This window comes from Vanellus vanellus (genome assembly GCF_965231255.1).
Source record: "Vanellus vanellus genome assembly, chromosome: 2".
Lineage (NCBI taxonomy): Eukaryota > Metazoa > Chordata > Aves > Charadriiformes > Charadriidae > Vanellus > Vanellus vanellus.
The window spans coordinates 60,434,568-60,454,459 of NC_138906.1; the positions used below are offsets into that span (position 1 = coordinate 60,434,568).

General features: G+C 37.3%; 1 protein-coding gene across 2 annotated transcripts in view; it reads left to right on the plus strand.

The window, feature by feature from the left end:
• Positions 1–14,748, plus strand: part of SEPTIN7 (septin 7) — a 63,165-nt gene extending 48,417 nt beyond the window's left edge. The window contains exons 7-13 of one of the 2 annotated variants that reach the window (XM_082479527.1): positions 315–411; positions 2,523–2,574; positions 3,486–3,611; positions 8,129–8,149; positions 10,880–11,015; positions 13,037–13,176; positions 13,727–14,748. In XM_082479527.1, the coding sequence (XP_082335653.1) occupies positions 315–411; positions 2,523–2,574; positions 3,486–3,611; positions 8,129–8,149; positions 10,880–11,015; positions 13,037–13,176; positions 13,727–13,766 (612 nt within the window). In that variant the 3' untranslated portion in view covers positions 13,767–14,748. The remainder of the gene's footprint in view (positions 1–314; positions 412–2,522; positions 2,575–3,485; positions 3,612–8,128; positions 8,150–10,879; positions 11,016–13,036; positions 13,177–13,726) is intronic. The other variant, XM_082479528.1, reaches the window with a different exon arrangement.
• Positions 14,749–19,892: the final 5,144 nt, after the last annotated feature.

Sequence of the window (19,892 nt, forward strand, 5' to 3'; positions counted from 1 at the left end):
AATTGTTAAATAATTACTGTGCAATTGATTAAATAGGAAATGGTTTGCCTGTTGCTTAGCTTAATAAGTAGCAGTAATGTCTGTTTCTTAACTAGATTTACAGAATACAACAATGTAAAGAATTCCAAAGGGGGTGTGTATATGTAATTTGTCTAGACAGAGGTCAGTAAACGTAAATATTCTTTCACTTCGGGTAAGCTGCATTGCAGTGTTACAGCACCTAACTAGCTTACATCAAGTTTATACATGGGCATGCTTTCAGTATCTTTTGGAAGTAGAAATGTTGATAATTAAAGTAATACTTTATCTTGTAGGACCGTTTACCTCTTGCTGTGGTAGGTAGTAATACGATCATTGAAGTCAATGGCAAGAGGGTTAGAGGAAGGCAGTACCCATGGGGTGTTGCAGAAGGTAAGGCTTTCTCATGATTTTTATCCATTTAAGACTTACTAGCCAGTAGTCTGGCTTCGAAATGCTTGAAATGCTTGATTTGAATGTACTTTCTTCTGGAAATTGGTTGAATATACCGTTTTGTTATTCTGACAGTCTTGGAACAAGGTAAAGGTTCAGCAACCTGTAACTTTGCAAGCAGATTCCTGTTGAAGCCTCACTGAGGAATTGTAAAATGTGTAGTAACTTACTGCAGTTGATGATAAGGCCTAAATTACAATTGCTTGCTAGCACTATAATTTTCTTCATATAAAACCTATGTATTTCTTAAATTCTTCTTTCTAGAGTATTCACATTATAAATGTTAATTTTATCAGCTTGACTAGCATAAATTCAATTTAAAGTTTCTTGAAGAACTCTTCTCCCCCCTCCCCCTTTCCCCAAACATCTGAGTCTTAATTGCTGGGGTGTAGCAACAGGAAGGTACCTTTCAATAATTTCCTTTTTTCTTTTTTTTTTTATTGTTCATTTATTGTTCATTTAAAACTTACTATCTACTGTTATAGAGACTTGAAGATAACTGCATGTTCCTCTGGCAACCATGGCTTGTGCTTTAATGCTGTTCACTTATTTCAAATGGCACATGAAAAATAAAGCTTGCACCATGCTTTACAGTGAAACAGTGAAACAATCACTATTAAACTGTTTTTGTATGATCATTGAACTTTTTTCCTTGTAGTGTGTATGTATTGCATAGAGATATTTTCCCCACAATTTCAGCCTTCTGAGAGCAATGGGCTATAAATTTGATGCAGTGTAAAATAGACCAAAAGGAATCACCAACCAACAAGCAGAGTATGGACCAATACTTTAAAGAAAAATGCTGTAGCACTTTGAAGTGCGTGTCTGGCAGGAAATGAGGTTTGGCAGAAAGTAAAAACCAGCTGCACCAGAGAGGATCAAGCTTTATTTTAAGGCCCTTTGTTAGCATTTGGAAATGTGCAAGATGGGGCTGCTTTTCTTTATTTTAAGACAAACTTCAGAAATGTTTCACGCTCGTGTGATTGTACAACTTTTAGAAAGGAAAAACTGCAGCCTGACTAAAACGAACCTCTTTAAGTGGCTTTGAGTCTGTCAGCTACGGACAGAATACTTGGAGGCAATGCTTTTTTGGGAGTATGACTTCATGTACTATCTAAGTGGAACTTACCAGCTTGTGTAAAACCATGGAATAAAATAATGCAGGAGTGCAGATATAAGATGAGCACATGAAGAGGCTATGTGCTTCATTTTTCTGTAGGATTCACTGAATTTACTGGGTTGTTACAATTCCTTCATCCTGTTTTTCTTCCTCCTTCCCATGAAAATGTCCATCTCTATTTCAGGGGCACATTGGAACCTGTTTCATGCCTTTCTTATGTGTGCACTGAGAGCTTTGTGTGTTGCCTTCTCTGTCTGCACGCCAGAGCGTTCTGGGGTGTGCATTTTTCTCCAGTGTCATTTCATTATCTGTCAGGGAAATGCCACTCACATCATCAGCCTCCTCTACAGTAATGGGATGATAGGCACAGCTGGAGTAGGTGGCATCTAATGACAGCTGCCAACCTTCTCTTTTGGTCTATAGGCAGGTGCATCAAATTAAATATGACCTTCCTTTGCTTATTTAATAAATAACCCACATTAAAATTAAAATGAAGACTTCTGCAACTTGTTTGGTGGGGCAGGGAGAGATAGATTGAGTTAAGTCTGTCTTCTAAATGTTTTGGATATAGCTGGATCTAGATTGAGGTCTTCAGTGAGTGTCTGATTCTTACACACTCTGCCTCCAGAGGATCATAAAGTTAATTAAACTGCCAAAACTGTGTTTCTGTTGTACCTTATTCTGCTGTACTGACTCGGAGTACAATTTGCCACGGCTTAGGGGAGCACAGGAACTTCGCTGGTGAGATACATTGATATAGTTATAGTGTTAATGCTCTCCTACTGTTATTACACATACTATTTGAGTAAGGAAAGGCTGAAAGTAACCTGGTGTTGGAATGAATGTAGATGAGTGACATCTAAAAGCCTTACCTCTGTGTAAGGCACATATTTTGGTTGGCATTTCAATAAAAATTTCTTTCTTTCTATAGTTGAAAATGGTGAACACTGTGACTTCACAATTCTGAGGAACATGTTGATAAGGTAAGTAAATTATAGGTAACATTAAGTTTTTTAGTATGTCTGAGAGATTAGCAAGTCATATATTGGAGAAAAAAGGATTTGAGCTATTGAGTTCATGTTAATCCCCATGTTTTTAATTCTAAACACTGTCTTACACTTTGTGGTATCTTGTTTAACCACATATTTAGCAAGCGGTGGTGGTGATTTTTTTTTTTTTAAATAGTTGTCTTTACTTTCTGGTTACTTGTTCTTAAAAATTGTGATAAACCATAGGAACCTGCATTGTCTGTTAGTGCTAATTTAGTTGTAGGCATTCTTTTTAAATTTTCAGTGCTGCAGTTGTCAAAAGCAAGACTACCTGTGCTTCATTGTGTTAGGTGCTGAGTCCTATACTCCCAGCAGTTCAGTAAGTGACGTCTGCTGTAACAACTGTTAGTTTGGTTATTAAACTTTGGTTTTCTCCAAGCTGTCGATGGAAAATTGTTAAAGGAAGCTAATGTTTGTGTCTTAGTCTTGAGCTTTACATTTAGCTTTTGCAGACTTAAAAGATAGAAACTAGGAGATTTTTGCTTATTTGTTGTTTCTTGTCTGACATGCTTTGGTGCACCTACTACAGTAGTAATACACAGTTTTCATATCTGTTCTCCAGATACTTGCAAGTTTATGCACACAACTCAAATTTTCCAAAGATTGATCCTCTAAGTTAATGTTTGGAATATTGCAATCTTGAGATAGTTCAGTGCAAATGGGTATTTCTGTGACTTTGTCTTGACAGCTCTAATTTAAATGGAAGAATGACAGCATTGTGGGGAATGGGACATTATGGAGGGATATAATTTTAATTAAGTCAATCTGCAAAATGAAGATGGACTGATTTTTAAGATAGTATTTTGTATTTATGCACTAAGCTGATAAATTACACTTATTGACAGAACTCATATGCAGGACCTGAAGGATGTCACTAACAACGTACATTATGAGAACTACAGAAGCAGAAAACTGGCAGCTGTTACATACAACGGTGTTGACAACAACAAAAATAAAGGGCAGCTAACAAAGTAAGTTCTTGTTAAGGTCGTAGTGCACTTAATGTTTTTGCTTTGGGGTTGTTTCTTTATTTTTTGGTTGGTTTTGTGTACGTGTGGTGGGATTTTTGGTTTGGGGTTTTTTTGGATGAGTGGTGGTTTTGTTTGTATTTTATTGTCCAGTAAGTTGCCTCTTCGCTGTGTTCTGGTCTGAACGCTATACTTCTGGTTTACTTATGATTGGGGTTTCTTTCTTTTTCACTAAGGTTTACATTAGTTTATCTGAACATTTTAAATAGCTGGGGTTTAGTTAGATTCTGTATTGAAGAGAATCCTTACATTTACTATTTCCGTTTTTAAGTTTTGCTTCACTAGTACTTATTGCAAAGGTTTTGTGCATTAGTGTTTCTATTTTGGTATATATACTACTTTTGGAATTACTGTCTCTTTTGGTGTGAATGCTTGATACTCGGTGTCAGCGATGTTTTTTGAGAAGAATGGGTTAATATTTGTTTAGAAACTTTGAAAATCCAGACATGCTACTGTCATCTTTGAAATGCTGCCCTGGCTACTTCTAGGGTTGCTTGTCATGGCAGGGAAATGATTGCAACATCTTTATCTTTTGTGAGAGGAGAGCTGCAATGCAGGGGTTTGGGGCTTTGTTGTTGCTGGTTTTGTGTGTGTTTTTTGTTTTTGTTTTGTTTTTTTAACCCTAGTATGTCATTTTAATTACCTCTGACAGCAAGTTGTTTGCCAACCTGATGAAATTATTGGAAGATTTAAAAGTAGACTCTACTGTATTTTTCTTTTTATAATGCTGTTTGAGAATAACTGTGCTGTTAAATTTAAGTATTCTTCCTACTGTACATGTGTCAATTATATAAACAGTAATTAGTGATTAAATGATTAGTAATTAGTTATACTCTTTTTTTAATTTGTATTGTATTTAAATACAAATTTCTCAATGAAAATGTAGGGTAGTATTCTGTTTGGCTAATGATATGCCAAATTATAGCTGTTCTTCCTGCAAAAGATCCCTGAAATTAGATGGAAATATCTGCTGTTCCCATCCCTATGATAGCTACAAAGCCATTTTTCACTAAAGAAATGTCTATTCTACACAATTTTAATGCCTTGAAAGTGCCTGTGAGGAAATGATTTAAGTGGATCTGTTTTAGTTGCATCTAGCTTGAGCCTACATGGGGCTTTCCCTCCTCAGCGTTGACAAAAAATATAATAGTGTATGTCAGTTACATCAACTCCTCAAAAGCGTACTTAAATTTAGGTAAAGTTTATAGTGAGGTCAAGTCTTAAAAAGAATAGTCTTCAAATACGTGTATCCATAACACAGTGGTTACTTCTCACTGTCATGTTTCTTGCCATCACGTTATCCCTGACTTGCATCTCGAGGCTTCTGAATGCATACAGCAAGTATGTTAGAATTTTTTCTCAACCTATACTTGTCCTCATAACAATACAGTGTCATTGGTAGAGAGGGGAGGAGTTTTAAGAACTAAAATTACCAAATGAGGTAGGTAGTGTGGAAAAAGTGTGTGTGTGTGGGGGAGGCATGTAAGGTAGTTTTGCACATTAGAGCACAAAACAATGCAGGTTGGCACATCAGAGAAGCAAATGTGTTTGAACGCGAGAACTTGAGCCAACTTTCTCTTTGCTGAGGTGATAGTGTAGTAATAGTAGTGCAGAACAGAAAATTGTGCACTGCCTCCAGGGCTTCTAACTCGTTATTACTACACTTTTTACTGTACTGTTAATTGCTATTACTGTACTGAAAAGTGAAATTTTTTCATTGCTGTTTTGGATGTCAGAGGAAGTTATTTTGATTTTTTTTTTTTGTGTTGTTTAATACTAGTTTTTATCCCTTTCCAAATCATAGTAAGTTTTCCTTAGATTCAGAAAAATCTTAATTTTAGTGGTAACACTTTCACCACTTTTGTGCCTGCTTAGATTTGTGTTAGTCTGTTACCTAATTCAAGTAAGAATTGGTTATTCTGCATTTTTCTTAAAAAGAATAATGCAATGATTATTTTTTTATTTTTTGTTCCCATATTGGAAACTTAACAAGATGGATTTTTGTATAAACACATCTACCAAACAGTTTCAAAACTGCTTTTGTGTCATTCATTCCCTCCTCGCCCCCTTAGTCGGTGGTTGTTAGCGTTGCTGAGATTTCCATTTTAGCTAGAATTTATGCTAAGAGAATCGGGAATTACTCTGCTTTGTGAAGCATTGCATACTTTTGCATCTCCTGCCATCTCAGGTCACTGTGCTATCCACCTGAATATTTCTAGGTAAACATACCTTTTGGAAGAATTTTTTCCATAAGAAATCTGTCACTCGAACACTGCAGTACTGCAGGTCAGAAGTGGATAAATACACTTAGTGCTCTTAGCTATCAGGTTTTCTTTTTTTTTTTTCAAGAGAAGAAATAAATTATCACAGGTTGTTTGATTCAGCTATCTGAAAGATGTCAAAATCTATTGTAAACTTGTAAGAAATATTTTGAAGCTTTCCTTAGAGTTTGTTCATCCAAACACAGGGTGACTTTAAATTATTGAATGCATATACTGGTTATGAAGCAGCTGATGCTATTCTTGTCTTGTTATCTTATCTGTATGTTGAGCTGCATTATCTTCTCTTTTTTTTTTTTTTTAAGCTTTACCATGCTGCTTTGGCTTCACTGTGTTTTCGCTTCTTTGGCTTCGATGTATTTTTGTAGTTTTGAATCTAGCATAGTTGAGGCAGCATAGAAGGAATTTTCCTAATAACCATGTGTCTTCCTGGAAATGAATTAAAAGAGGGAAGAACAGATATTAACACTTTGTCTGTGCATCCCCTTAGGAATTTTATGCTTGCCAGCTTGCCTTTTGAAAGAAGTGCGTGGGTCTCAAAATGGATTAATATTTGACTTGTCCTCTGGAAATCTGATTCTTTCACGGGAGACAGATCCTATATCTCTATATGAAAATGGAGCTGTGCTCTGATGCTATCTGGTGGTATTACAAGCTTACTGTTAAACACAGATACAACCTCTGGCTCTGGAAAGTCCTTAAGGGGCTGTTCTTTTGTAAGCTGGGAGGGTACACGTCAGAGGAGATGTACATGCCTTGGTTCTTGCACTTTTCCAAAAGTATCTCCTACTGGCAGCTGTTGGAGACTGGATTGACCTTTTGTACCTTTAAAACAGCTGTATTTTTGTGATTTGGGCAGATCTTTGTTTGTCATGCAACTTAACATATTTTTGTGAACAAAAATGTGAACGTTAAATAGAAGTATGTGCTACAAGTTTTAATAATACTGGGCAGATGAATTGAAGCAATTTCTTCTGTCCAGTTGATAATTTTCTCTCTGATTTGTCTGCTTTGATTTGGTAAAACTGACTGTTCTACAAGTAACTCATTGGCCTAAGAGCATTCCATAGTCTTTTCCATGATTATGGAGCTTTTTGGTGGTTTAGTGTCCCGATTTCTTCAAATTTTCAACATCATCCCACCCATAAAAAAATTAAATGTCAAGGGTAGTCTTCACATATATGGATAACTTCTCTCTTCAAACTATGTGGTAATTGTAATTTCATGCATGTACTAGGAGACGTGCGAGAATTGGTATCTGCTCTGAAATTTAAAATTTTTAACTTGAGAAACCTTTTCAGTTTGCTGTATGAAGGTGATATCTTCAGTGAGTTTAAAAGAAAGACCTTAATTTATTGAAAGTCATATTGTACACTGTGAAGATGAGCGTTGTCCATCTCCTGATGTGTTCAATAATATGTCACACAGGGTAACAAAACACACAACACATAGGTCCTTCTAACTGCTTAGCTTAGACCGCTTCTAACTCATTTTGCTGATATTCTTAGCAAATTCTGTGAAATGGTTCTAATGTTATTAAGCCCATCTTACTATATGGTGACACTTAATATCAGAATCTTGTTTTCAGACTTTTTTTCCCCTCCTATAGTATTAGTGAAGTGCTAACACAAGGCGTGCTCAGGTTAAGCATCATGCTCTGGGGAGGTGACACTGCAGCCAAGCCTTCTTCAGAGCTGAGCTCAGCCGCCGGTGAGACCTCTGCTGGCCATTGAAGTCAAGTGCTCTTTTTGTAGCACAAGAACGTTCATGGGGTTTTCATACATCGTCTTTTACTAGGTGACAATTTTTAAATTAACAGATAAGCCTCGATATGGCATTGGTTTCTGAAAACTTGTTTAGAGCAAGTGGTTGTTCATGTCACTAAAATATTTAAAAGCCCTTTAAAAGCATATTCTAGGGAAACTATTCCTGAAAGTATCTGCACATCAAACCTGCATTAATATTGACATGGTGTAGTGATTTACTAACTGAATTTGAAGTAAATATAACAAGCTTAACTAACAGTCTTTCCTTTTACTGTGAAAAATTTGCTTTTAGGGGAGCACATAATTAGCTTTAGGAATCTATTAATAATGAATTTACTTTTTTAATTATTGCTTTTTGGTTTTGTGGTTTTATTTAAGCATGCTAAGCTAAGCTTCTGTGTTTTTTGTTTTTTAGATTTGACACAGTTGAAGGCATGTAAGTGGTCATTTAAATTTTTCCAAAAAACTTAAAGACAAAAATTTTATAAACACAAAAAGGGTTTCACTGTTTAATGTTTCAATTTTAAAACAGTTTCCTGTTATCCTGCTTTTGGCATTGGTTTTTTTCCCTAGCAGTTTTTTTTGTTGTTGTTCTAAAGCTGTGCTAATGTAAATTTAAGAATTTATAAATAATTTCAGTGACAAATATCTCTGTAAAAACCTATTCTCTTTAGAAACTTTTTGGCTAAGACTCAAGACAAATTGAATCAAATTTCTACAATGAGTAGAAGTGCATAAATTATGAAATTACCCCATTTTCTATACGTAGCTCCATCATCTTTACATAGATGTTTATAAAGAATTAGTGGAATTTTCATCCTTATCTGTAAATTTACAACTCTTCAGTGGATTGGGGAATTAATTAATCTTTCCTGACCATGATTTTATCTTATTACTGGCTCGCAGAGGTTCCACTTTGCGCATATCTAGAATAATTTTTAATATTTGCAGATTAACTTAGAGGGCTGTTTTAACATACATCCTGTTAAATCAGTTAAATGTTTTACATCTTTGTTTAGTGGTTTCGGTTTTTTTCTTTCCTTCAGCTGTTTTTTTGTTCAAGTCCCTTGCATAGTTTTATCCTGAAGTACAGGATGATGTGCTTTTACCCATATCACGTACCTAAGACGTAACAAAACCAGTTGTGGCCTATGTTGTAAAGATCTCAGCTGTAAATGCTCGCTTGTTAGTATATCAAATTTTCTGCCCAGACTGATTTTTACCACTTTCTCAAATACAGCTCGCATGACATCCCCATTAGATTATTAGGTTGTCAATAGAAGGACGGTTCTGCTCCCCTTTCAAGTCTGTAGAAACTGCAGCAATGATTCCTCAGTATTCAGATCTACCTCCTAGGTTAATTTTTGAAGAGCAGATACATTTGAGAACTTTACACTTCTAAAAGGTAACAACAAGAAAATAGTCTTGTTTTGACAGCTGTTTAGCTTCCACAAGTACTGCTACTCACCTCTTCTTTCATTTTCTTATTGTTGTGTGTTATTGTATTCCACCCGTGTCTAACCATTTTTTTTTCCTTGACAAAAGTTGCTAGTAATTGGCCTTTTGGAGGGCTAAACATTGGACTGAGGATCAGTTTCAGTTCCATATATTATATAGCATTCTACTCATCAATCCAAGTTTTGCAACTACCAGTTCAGATTCAGTTTAATTTTTGGTTTTTAAATGGAAATGCCATTTTCTTCCCCCTCACCCCCCACCAATTGTCATCTTTACAATACTGGTATTTGAGGAAAAAGTTCATATGGCCTTGAGTTCATATGACATTGATTCCTTTCACTGTAAGGTTAGTTGGTTAAAAGGGCAAGCAGGAAGGATAAAATGAGCCATTAATAGGCAAACCTGATAGTTAATATACAGTTGTCATTCCTTGAAGAATGAATGGCAAATTCTGAATACAAATAGATACTGCTAATTATGTTTCAGTCATCACTGATAGTTAGTCATTTCTTTTCTCATTTTAGAATGCTTTCTCTGCATGATTTGAATGAGAACGGGTTTGGGGGTTTTTTTTGTTGTGTGTGGGTTTTTGTTTTGTTTTTTGGGTTTTTTTTTTTTTTTAATGAATTGAGAGCAATAATACTATTTTTGGTAGGGCTTAGGCTTGCCGCCTCTACTTTACAATTTGCTAGTCTGAGTGACTTTTGCATACATTACAGTAGATATCCGCTGCAGGTTGACTGTAAAATCTCCAAATATATTCAGTAGTTCTTCACTTTTACCAACACGATAGTTAAAACATTGTCATTTTAAGCCATATATACTCAAAACTGAAACAAGAGGCCAGTGATTTGTTTCGATTGCTCTTTTTTGAACAGCGGAAAAGTCTTACAAGACTGTATGTAGCAATCATCACTAGATCAAAATCGTCCTTGTTTATTCGGTATTTAACGTGAAACTTGCTGTCTAAAACCTGTATCACCTGGATAGCGGGTTTATACAGCTTTAAAAATTCAGTAGAATCCAGGAAAGTAGTTACCATAAAGTGCATAGAAAAATTAAAAATCATGTATGTTATTTTTATAGATTGTTTATTAAATTTTCTAAAGGAAAATCTTCCAACTAACACTTTCTTGAAACGCTGATGCTCAGTTGCTTGAACCTTTTTTTTTTCTCAAAGTCGCTATCTCTTCAGAAGTATGATGACAGCATTCAACGCAGTTGTAGTGTTAACTTACTCTTACGCTCACTTTGAACAGTGAAGATTTAGAGAGGAAATGGGACTTCTGTCTGCAAGCTCTTAAAATTTTTATGTCCATATTTTTCATATATTGGAATGGGAGAGAAAAAGACACCTGAAGATCACTCAGAAGATGCTAATTTTTTTTGTTGTAACTTTGATTTCCTCTCTTCCCATGACCAGGTTCTACTAAAGATAGAAAGTCAAGAGTTTCTGTTAACCTAAATGTAATGTAAATAAATTGTGGAGGAGGAAAAGATATTGTATGAAATGTTAGTTACAGTTAGTAAATAGTAAACAGTTAGTAAAATAATGCAAATAGAATTTAAGCTAGCAGTGCGTACAGCGATGTTATTTGTCTTTAATGCTTCAGCATTTTTATCTTGTGGTTTTTTTTACAGATGCCCTCATGTAACAGATAGGAAAAAAGTTCTTATTAGCTAACTACTTCTTCTGGATTTATGGCAGGAGCCCGTTGGCACAGATGGAGGAGGAAAGGAGGGAGCATGTAGCCAAAATGAAAAAAATGGAGATGGAAATGGAACAGGTGTTTGAGATGAAAGTCAAAGAAAAAGTTCAGAAACTGAAGGACTCTGAAGCTGAGGTAATTGAAATGTCTTAAACCCCAATATGCTTGAGGCTGAACAAATGTAGAGATGGCTTTTTTTGCCAAGACTTTGAAACTTAACATTTGTCTAGTAATTGATTCCATAGTTAGATTTTACGTTGAAAGACAACTCAGTTACTCTTTCTTAGCTTCTTGTGTGCTGAATTAGTATAAGCCCGAACCTAAAATGTAATTTTAATGTTCGCATGCATTCTTTTTCTATTTTCACAGTTGCAGTATGTTAAAATACTCCTTCACTTTCTTACTTAACCTCTTTTTCTCCCTCTTCTTTTGACTATTTTATGCCTGTTTTCTTCCACATGCTTTAAAAAGTTCTTGAGAGTTTCATTGTTTACATAAGCTAATGTGGTTATGATAATTTGCTTTGCATATTAAAGAAGCATTTCAGGAACTTGATATGATGTCTATAAGAAATCATTTAAATGAGAATTACTAGACTAAGAAAGAGGCAAGGTTATGTTGTTGTCAGGTTTTGGTGTCATTTGAACTTATATAAATTGTAAGGATATTTAACTCTAATTTCTGTCACCTCCAGGTGAAGTCCTCACAGTGAAACTGTTTATGGGCTTCAAGCTGCTCTTGAAGTGGTCTTTTTAAGAGATTTATAAAATTATGTTTAAGTAGGAAATCAATTTTAAGTTTGAGGAGGCAGCTTCTCACAAGAAGCCTAACAGAGAAGTTCAAAACTGTCAAAGTTCCTGAAGAAAGTTTGGCTCCAAATTTGAGGGAAAGTGAGGAAACTTGGAAGCGTAGTTGAAATGCTTGGCCACCTGGGCATTGTAAGGAGCCAAGGCATACTGGATCAGAGGGAAAAATATATCAATCTAGATTTTTTTTTTTTTTTTTTTTTTTCTTTTGGAGAAGCAAATAGATAAGGATATAAATGCTATTATACACCAGTCAGCAATTTGAGGATTGTAAAGCTAGGTGTTTTATCTGGATCCCAGTGTTTAATTACTCACTGGATTTATCCTTCCTCAATTTCTGTCTTGAATCTTTTTGAACCCATTTATACTTCTGGCCTCCACACTCTCCTTGTTACATGAATGAAAAACTAACAAAAATATTTCTTCTTGTTTTACATGTACTGTCTCATGACTTTTGGGGCGAGTATATCCTGTGATATCAGTTTTTAAATGTTCATGCAATTCATTCCTTTTTTTCTTCACCATTCATGACTTCATAAATTTCTGTTGTATTTCTCTAAATGTAGAAATGTAGGCAACAGACAGTGCTGAGTATAAAGCATTTAAAAAATCTGTAAAAGGAAATATGTTTTGAAGGGTTTGTGTAAGAGAGGGACTTGGAACAGAGTAATGAAATAGGAATTTTTATTTAACTTAATTCAAAAACATGTTACATCAAACAAAAGGAATGACGTTTCCTGACGGTGTCTCCATTCTTGCCTACAACATATCTGATTGTCAATCCGTCCCATCAACTTGCAGGAGATTTCTTATACTGCTCTGGCAGTGTAAACAATTCACTTCAATAATACTAATCATAATTTATTTAATTAGTGAATAAATTAATCCACTTAATCATGTTTTTTCCAAATTGATTCTTAATATAGTTGATACTATATGATGAAATAAATGTTTGGGGTTTTTCCCCACACAAAGTGAAAGATCCTGCTAATTTATGCATTAATGATACTCAAATGCTCTGCAACTTGCTGCTTAATATTTGTATCAAATATGAAAGTGTTCTTGAATTTCCTTTTGTTTGCCACATGTAGCTGCTTACAACACCTATTTGTAACTCAGGCAGCATTTGGGGTGTGTTAACTCTAAAATGAGGCTATGGGATTAATACCCTTCCTGTTTCTGTTATTGGCAATACCTATAACCTCAGAGGTTTTGGTCTAAGAGTTACTTTCTCTGAAGAGAAAATTTAATACTATATTTTCTTATGTTACTATAGTTGCTGATGTTTGTTACTATGGCCCCAAAAATTGCTGTTTTCTGTGCTGACTCTGTTCATAACTTTTTCTACAGCTGCAGCGACGCCACGAGCAAATGAAAAAGAATTTGGAAGCACAACACAAAGAGTTAGAGGAAAAGCGTCGCCAGTTTGAGGACGAGAAAGCAAACTGGGAAGCCCAACAACGTATTTTGGAACAACAGAATTCTTCCAGGTAAAATTTGGTGTCTTGTCCTGCAGTTCACAGTAAATGTTCTGTAGCTTTCCACTAAAAGGCAATTTCTGTGGTAATAACGGTCAGTGGTGGTTGACCGCTATGGAAGTGTCACTTAAAAGCCAAGAACAATCTTGAACTGCTTTTAGGTACACAGGAGCATACATCAGAAATATTGGGAAAATTATTAGCTTCTGAAGCAGATTTTAATCTGCAGTATTAGTATCCATACATGACTGGATCTCTCTAAAAAAATTATATTTGTATTTGAAAGTTAGATTGCATCAGACTTCTGCGGGTTGAAGAGTTAAAGCTTTGAGAATCAAAGTGTTTAATTCTCCTAGTCCTTGGAAGGGGAAATCTAGTGATAAATGCAATGTTTGACTTCATGTAATACAAGTACTGTGTACATAGTAAGTTTCATATATCGTATTGCAACCAGTAAGGCTTTATAAAATGCATATTTTAAAGATGTACATTAGTGATGTAAAAAAAAATAATCAAAGCTTGTATGCATTATCTAACAAACTGTTTTTTTATATCATTTTAGAACCTTGGAAAAGAATAAGAAGAAAGGGAAGATATTTTAAGTGCATCATTTTGACCACCAGTTATGTATTAGTTGCCAATATGCCAGCCTGGACATCAGTGTTTGTTGGATCCGTTTGACCAATTTTGCACCAGTTGTATCCATAGTAATGGATTTAACAGCATGACAAATTTTTGTTAATTTTGATGGAGAATGAGATGCCTTGAATTGTCTAGGGTGTTGTGTACTTGGAAAAATAACAGCTCTAAGTACCTTATTTTTTTCCTTTTTGTTTTTTTTAAACAGATGTCATTTTAATGCAAAAGAAAACATGTTACTGTTGTACAATCATGTTCTGGTGGTTTGACGGTTTACAGGATATTAAAAACTGCAAGGACTCTAGACGGTTTTTAGTGAGGATAAATTGCCATAATATGATGCAAACAGTGCTTCTCTGTTATTATAATACAAGAATTCCATTCAGTGCAGCATATACAATAATGTAATTTAGTCTAACACAGTTGACCCTATTTTTGACACTTCCATTGTTTAAAAGTACATATGGAAAAACAAAAGTTGTAGGCTTACAGTGCACCTAAGCTTTTTATAACAACCCTTTTATGTTTTGGATTCTTTAAATATATGCTATTCTCATTTAGTAACTTCTTTAGCCAGCAGGATCTCATTACTGCTTCATTTTTTGTAATAACATTTAATTTAGATATTTTTCCATATATTGGCCCTCCTAAATAGAATATAGCTTCTTTCATATGGTAGGAACCAGTGAGTAAAGCTTTCCTTTAACTCCCTTTTTACATTTTATGGTAAGTAGCAGGAAAATGCATTTATAGGTCATTTCTAGGCAAAATTGTGGAGTTAACTACCAACCTGTTTCTACCTGTGTGCAGTCTTTCTTTATTTTACTAGAAATGGGAATATGGCCTCAAGAAAAACATCACCATTTCGCATTTAGCTGTATTCATATACTGCATTTCTGTATTTTTGTTTGTATTGTAAAAAGTCACATAATAAACAATGTTGTGATGTAACGCGCTGCAGTGTCAGAAATTTTAAAGGAGTTAAACAGCCAAGTACTTCTTTGGGAAATGCTTGAACTTTCACTCTTTCTTCCAGACTTGATTGACCCGTGTCTTTAATTTGTCTGAGGAATTAGTTCAAGGTATAGAAAATGCCTTTGCGTTGTGGAATTGTTAGAAAAAAATCCAGTTTCTGTGGCCGTGCCTCTGAATTGGCAAAACATGGGTCTGTCTTGCCCAGGAGAGGGCACCAAATGTCTGCACCACTGCGCTGTGTCCCACCAGCTCCGGCTTCTGTAGTCAGGCCTTTTTCACACTGTCTCTTACGCCTTCTGCTTTTATGTGGGTTTAGTGAGTGCGTGCTGTCTAACAACACATTTGCAGCTGCTTCTTCGGGTACTTGTGTTAGGTTTGTTGGCAAGGGTGGTTTTTTTTATTTTGCCTAATTGTGTCAGTTCTAATAAATGTAATAGCCAGGAACCTGATATTTAAAATAGAGCCTGTAAGTTGTTAAAAAATTGATGGGGATTCTTATGACTGTCTTTGCCTGTGAAACAATGAAGAATGTCTCATTTTTTGCGGGTGTCCCTTGTATTACCGCTGCTATCGCTCCGTTTCTGTTCATTTTTCTTATACATGAGTTATGCTTATCAGAAGTATCATTTATTCAGCTAGCTTCCCAAAGAAATGAAGGCATTTTCAGTAGTCTATATAAAGGCCTCATTATAACTCATTTCAAATATCCTGTCTGCCTGTTCTCAGAGAAGACACCAATTACCAGTAAGTGGACGTAGCTTTCCCTTTCAAGTAAACAGAATTGCAAAGTCTCATCTTTGAATACATCCCGGAGGATGCACGTTGACTGCACCTGCCCCTCACCCCCTCAGGTTTCAGTTTAATTCAATAAGTTGAATGATGTAAAGAACAGGCAAGAGTGTTACTATCTAGGACAGAAGCTGCAGGTTCTGAATTGCTTTTAGGACTCATCAAAACTCAGGATGTACTGCCTGTGGGTATGCTAGTGCTTTAGCATTCCCATTTGCTCTGAAATGGGGATTTCCTTTATCAGGAAACTTGTTTTAATCGTGCCTTGCCTTCATTCTCCCCACTCCTATTCTCTGTCCTCCCACACACGCTCTCAGGATAACCAGAAACTAGTATACGCTCTTGCTAGATCTTTTGTGTGAGGGCACATACATCTTCTATAACATAGCATTTGTATTTGAATGGAAATTTAGAGCATGTAGAAATCAAATGTTCCAAATTCTTTTCTGAAATGGAGCATTGTCCTTTTGGGAGGACTTTTGTCACCTCTTAACTTGTTAAATGCTTTGGCTTTTTATGCTGAGTTTGGGCTACACAAGAAGAGGACGAGTTTGCCAAAAATTAGAACTCTTTTTCAGACTTCCTGCTCTCTAGTTGTGGTTTGCTTGTTGTTTTTTTTTTTTTTTTTATTAAAAAAAAAATAAATCATTAAATAGGAGGCATGAACCTGTGCAGCTTGCAGTATAGTAGCTGTGTAGCCAATAAAGTCTATAAGCTGAAGAGACAGTATACAACCAGAATTTTTTTCTTCCACTGAATAAATAATAATTTAAATGAGCTATTTCTGTAAAGTCAAACTCATTTTTCATGCTAATAAATAGGTACTTATATTTATATCTGTGTCACAACTCAAAAGAACTTGCAGCAGTGGCTTTGTGGTATGTATGCTTATTGGTCAGAAACCTGTTGCATCCAGATGTCACTGGACACGTGCTAGACGTGTCTCTTGTTTCCCCTATGGTATGCTATGAAATATTACCTGCTCTACTGAGGCACAAAATAAGAGGTATTAAAGATCAATTCTGTATATCTGCGTGTTTCTGTAATGGTAGAATAACACAGTCTAGTCTTCAGGCACTCATGAGGCTGGATGTTTTGCTGCTCTGATTTGGAATGAAGATCTCAATTTGGCTTAGAGTCTGTTCTGTTAAAGAAGTAGTGAGGAAGAGAAAATAATTGTGGTCCTGTCAAGCATGGCACTGCAAACAGCCCTGTTCAGTGTGCAGCTGTACTAGCCCATACATTTATATGGGGGTATGGGTATATTTACTCTTATATAGAGACAGATATGAAAATGCATCTATATTTTTATCTATGAAAAAGTGAATAAAGACTGCAAACTTGGGACTTTCTTCTGATGTAAAATACATTGCCGTGGTGGGTTGCTTATCTGGCTGACCACGATTCAGGTTCAGCATCCTGAGTACCGGGTTGCTAATATCCCTACTTCTAGCATGAAATACGAAGTGTCAGGTTTTGATGGAGTGGCATTGTGGTTCTTTGTTTTCACTGTAGTTTTCCCATTGGGTAGTCAGTGGCCAGCTGAGGCCCTTTCTGACTCTTAGAAAGGCCACATGTTGGACCTCTTGAGTTCAGGTGACCTTGTATCATCTGACTATTCCTTGTGGTCAGGCTGCTCGAGCAATACCAAAACCATTGCTTAATCTTGCACCTGGGGAAATGAGGCGATCTACGCTTTCACCTTCATAATTTCCAGAGTAAGTGTAAAAAAGGGATCCTTAATTGTTTGAGGACTCGTTTTGTCTTCAGTGATTCAAGAAACCCCTCAATCTGGTTTTAATCTAAACGGCTTATATATCGGTGCTTTTAAAGGTTTCGATACAAATAAATCAATGTGGAAGTCAAGAATTGGGCAGGGTGACCAGTTTCACGCTTTGGAAATGAGCAGAAAGTGTAGGTGAATTTGTGGAGCAAACCCTCCTATGAAGGGTTCATCTTCCTGTCTGTGCAGCGCTATCAAGCTTCATCTGTTTCTGGGTAGCAAGGACAGGCTGCGATAAGTGCCCCAAGGCAAGGATATGCTTCTCCCCGAGGGCAAGCTGCTGACGTCGCTTTTGCATGCAGTTCTTGGGTTTCTTACCAGCTTAACCTTAATGTTTACAAGCCTCTCTTCATGCGTCTTACATTTCTCTGCTGCCAACATCTCCGTTTCCTGATCTTATGCTGCTTAAGGCTCAGCAAAGAAAATTATTCCTTTCTCCACACCCCATGTCTGCTTCATCCTGTGTGCTGTTGAGTATCTCGCTCTGCCAGGTGGCTCATGGGTTTGGTGGCCAACCATCACCATTGCCTGCCCCTGACGCTGGGATCTGCTGTGTTGCTCTTCCTGAAAGGAGCTGCTCGTACCAACCCCTTCAGGAATGGAGCACTTCCGAAGCTTTGCGCTGTGGTGTGGGTTTGCCCACCTCTGCCTTCCTGTTGCCACACGGTTGCTTCTCCCAGGAACTACCCGGCTGCTGCTCTTGGCAGCTTCCTTTGCTTCTGACTAGTCACAAATGTTCATCTTCAGAAATGTGCGCTATATCCTGGTAAAAATGGCAGAGGTCGGCTTCAGAGAGTGCAAATGGGATTCCTTCCCCCGCACTTGGATCTGAACACCTGCTGATGCTGGAACACAGCACTGTTCCCATCGTCTCTGTTTGTGGATACAGGTTGTCAGCCATCTTTGGCTATGGATGGCAGTGAGGAAGCCCAGCAAATAGAAGGTCTTTCCCTTCTTGTGGTCACCAGGATGTACAGCTGTGAGATCAGGCAGTTTGATCCGTTCATTAGGTATCCACAGCTGCCTGGGGCATCCCCGTGTAAGCAGGAGGGGATGCGGGAGGGCATCTGCGACTACGGGTCGGGGCCCAGCCGTGGCCACCATGGGACACAGGGCAGTGCTGCTGCGGAGGCTGCAGGTGTGAATAATCCCTGTGTGCTGCACCTTCTTTTCTTGTAATGAGCTGTGAGGGTACAGATTTTCGAGCAATATTGTGAGAAGAAATTACCGACGGACACAGGAAAACAAGCAGAAATCTTTATCCGTTCCCCTCATGATTGGGAAGGCAGCTCTGGTTCTCTTTCTGTAATACATCACCTCTGTGCTGTCATCTGGAGAGGTCTCTGAGGCAGCCAAGATGCTGGCTTGGTGCAGCCAGAGCAATTTTTTTCAATGAAGGTGATCATCTTTCAGCTTGCCCTGGGACAGCTAGACCATGTAAGTCAAGATAAAACTTGCGGTTTTGCTTTATTAAGACAATATGATTCCTCTGGCTTCTCTGATCCCCCCCCTCCCCTTTAGTCTGCTAGCAATAATCTTCATGGAAGCCAATGAGAGGAAAAAGCAGTCACAGCAGTCACATTGCAGTGACCGAGGCAGATTTTTGTAGTTTAACAAGATTACTAAAAGGAGAGAGGAATCCCTTTTTATACTCTTGAAGAGCTTCTCTTGAATACCTTGAGATTAATTTTGCTCCTCGCCTTTTGGGAGCTGCTGAATCACTTCTCCCCAGACTTAACTCATCCATATGGTTCTCACAAGGCAAGTGCGATGGTGAAGTTTTGAAATCTTTGCTCATTTGAACTTCACTTATGCCTGAGGTGAAGTTAAAATTCAGAAACGATATGATATCGCCCTTTTCTTCACAGCAAAAGTCTGCCCTGGTCTGTGGGCTTTAGCAAAGATGAACTGGAGCAATGTGAAAAAAACAGCACATCACTGGTTCCTCACCAAGAGGAAGGCTTTACTTTGTATGTGCCAAGTCTGAGACTCATGGTGACAGCTTTCAGGCTATCACCTGGCTAGTAAAAGCCTCTGAGAACTTGGGAAAGTCACCTAAAATGTAGTTTTCTTCAGTTTTCCATCTGGAAAACAACTTTTGGTCTCCCTGCAAAAGAAAAAAAAAAATACCTTTCTTCCAAGGGATGGAGGCAGGGGCATGAGTCTTAGCAAAATGGATGAAGCGGGTTTGACCAGCTTCAGTGGCTGAGTGTCCTGACACCTGGTACAGCGTGAGCTCCTCGCCTTCCCTCTGCTGCTGCTTTGGTGGTTTTAGACCCCATGTGGAGCTGATTCAATGCCCAGGAAAAAAAGCAAGTAGCTGTGTAATTTCATCCTGTCCAGAGACCTTACAGGATGTAGGTTCAGACTGAATCAGGATGTTTCCTAAGACTTTGCATCTCCGTTCTCCCCAGGACTGTGCACCAAGCTCAGGTGGGGTTTCTCTCCTGGCCCTACAGATGGGTGTAGCATCGTCACCATGTGCTGTCCCTTCCCAGCCATGGCGCTGCTCTGGCTGCTCAGCCCTGTCCCCAGCTCTGTC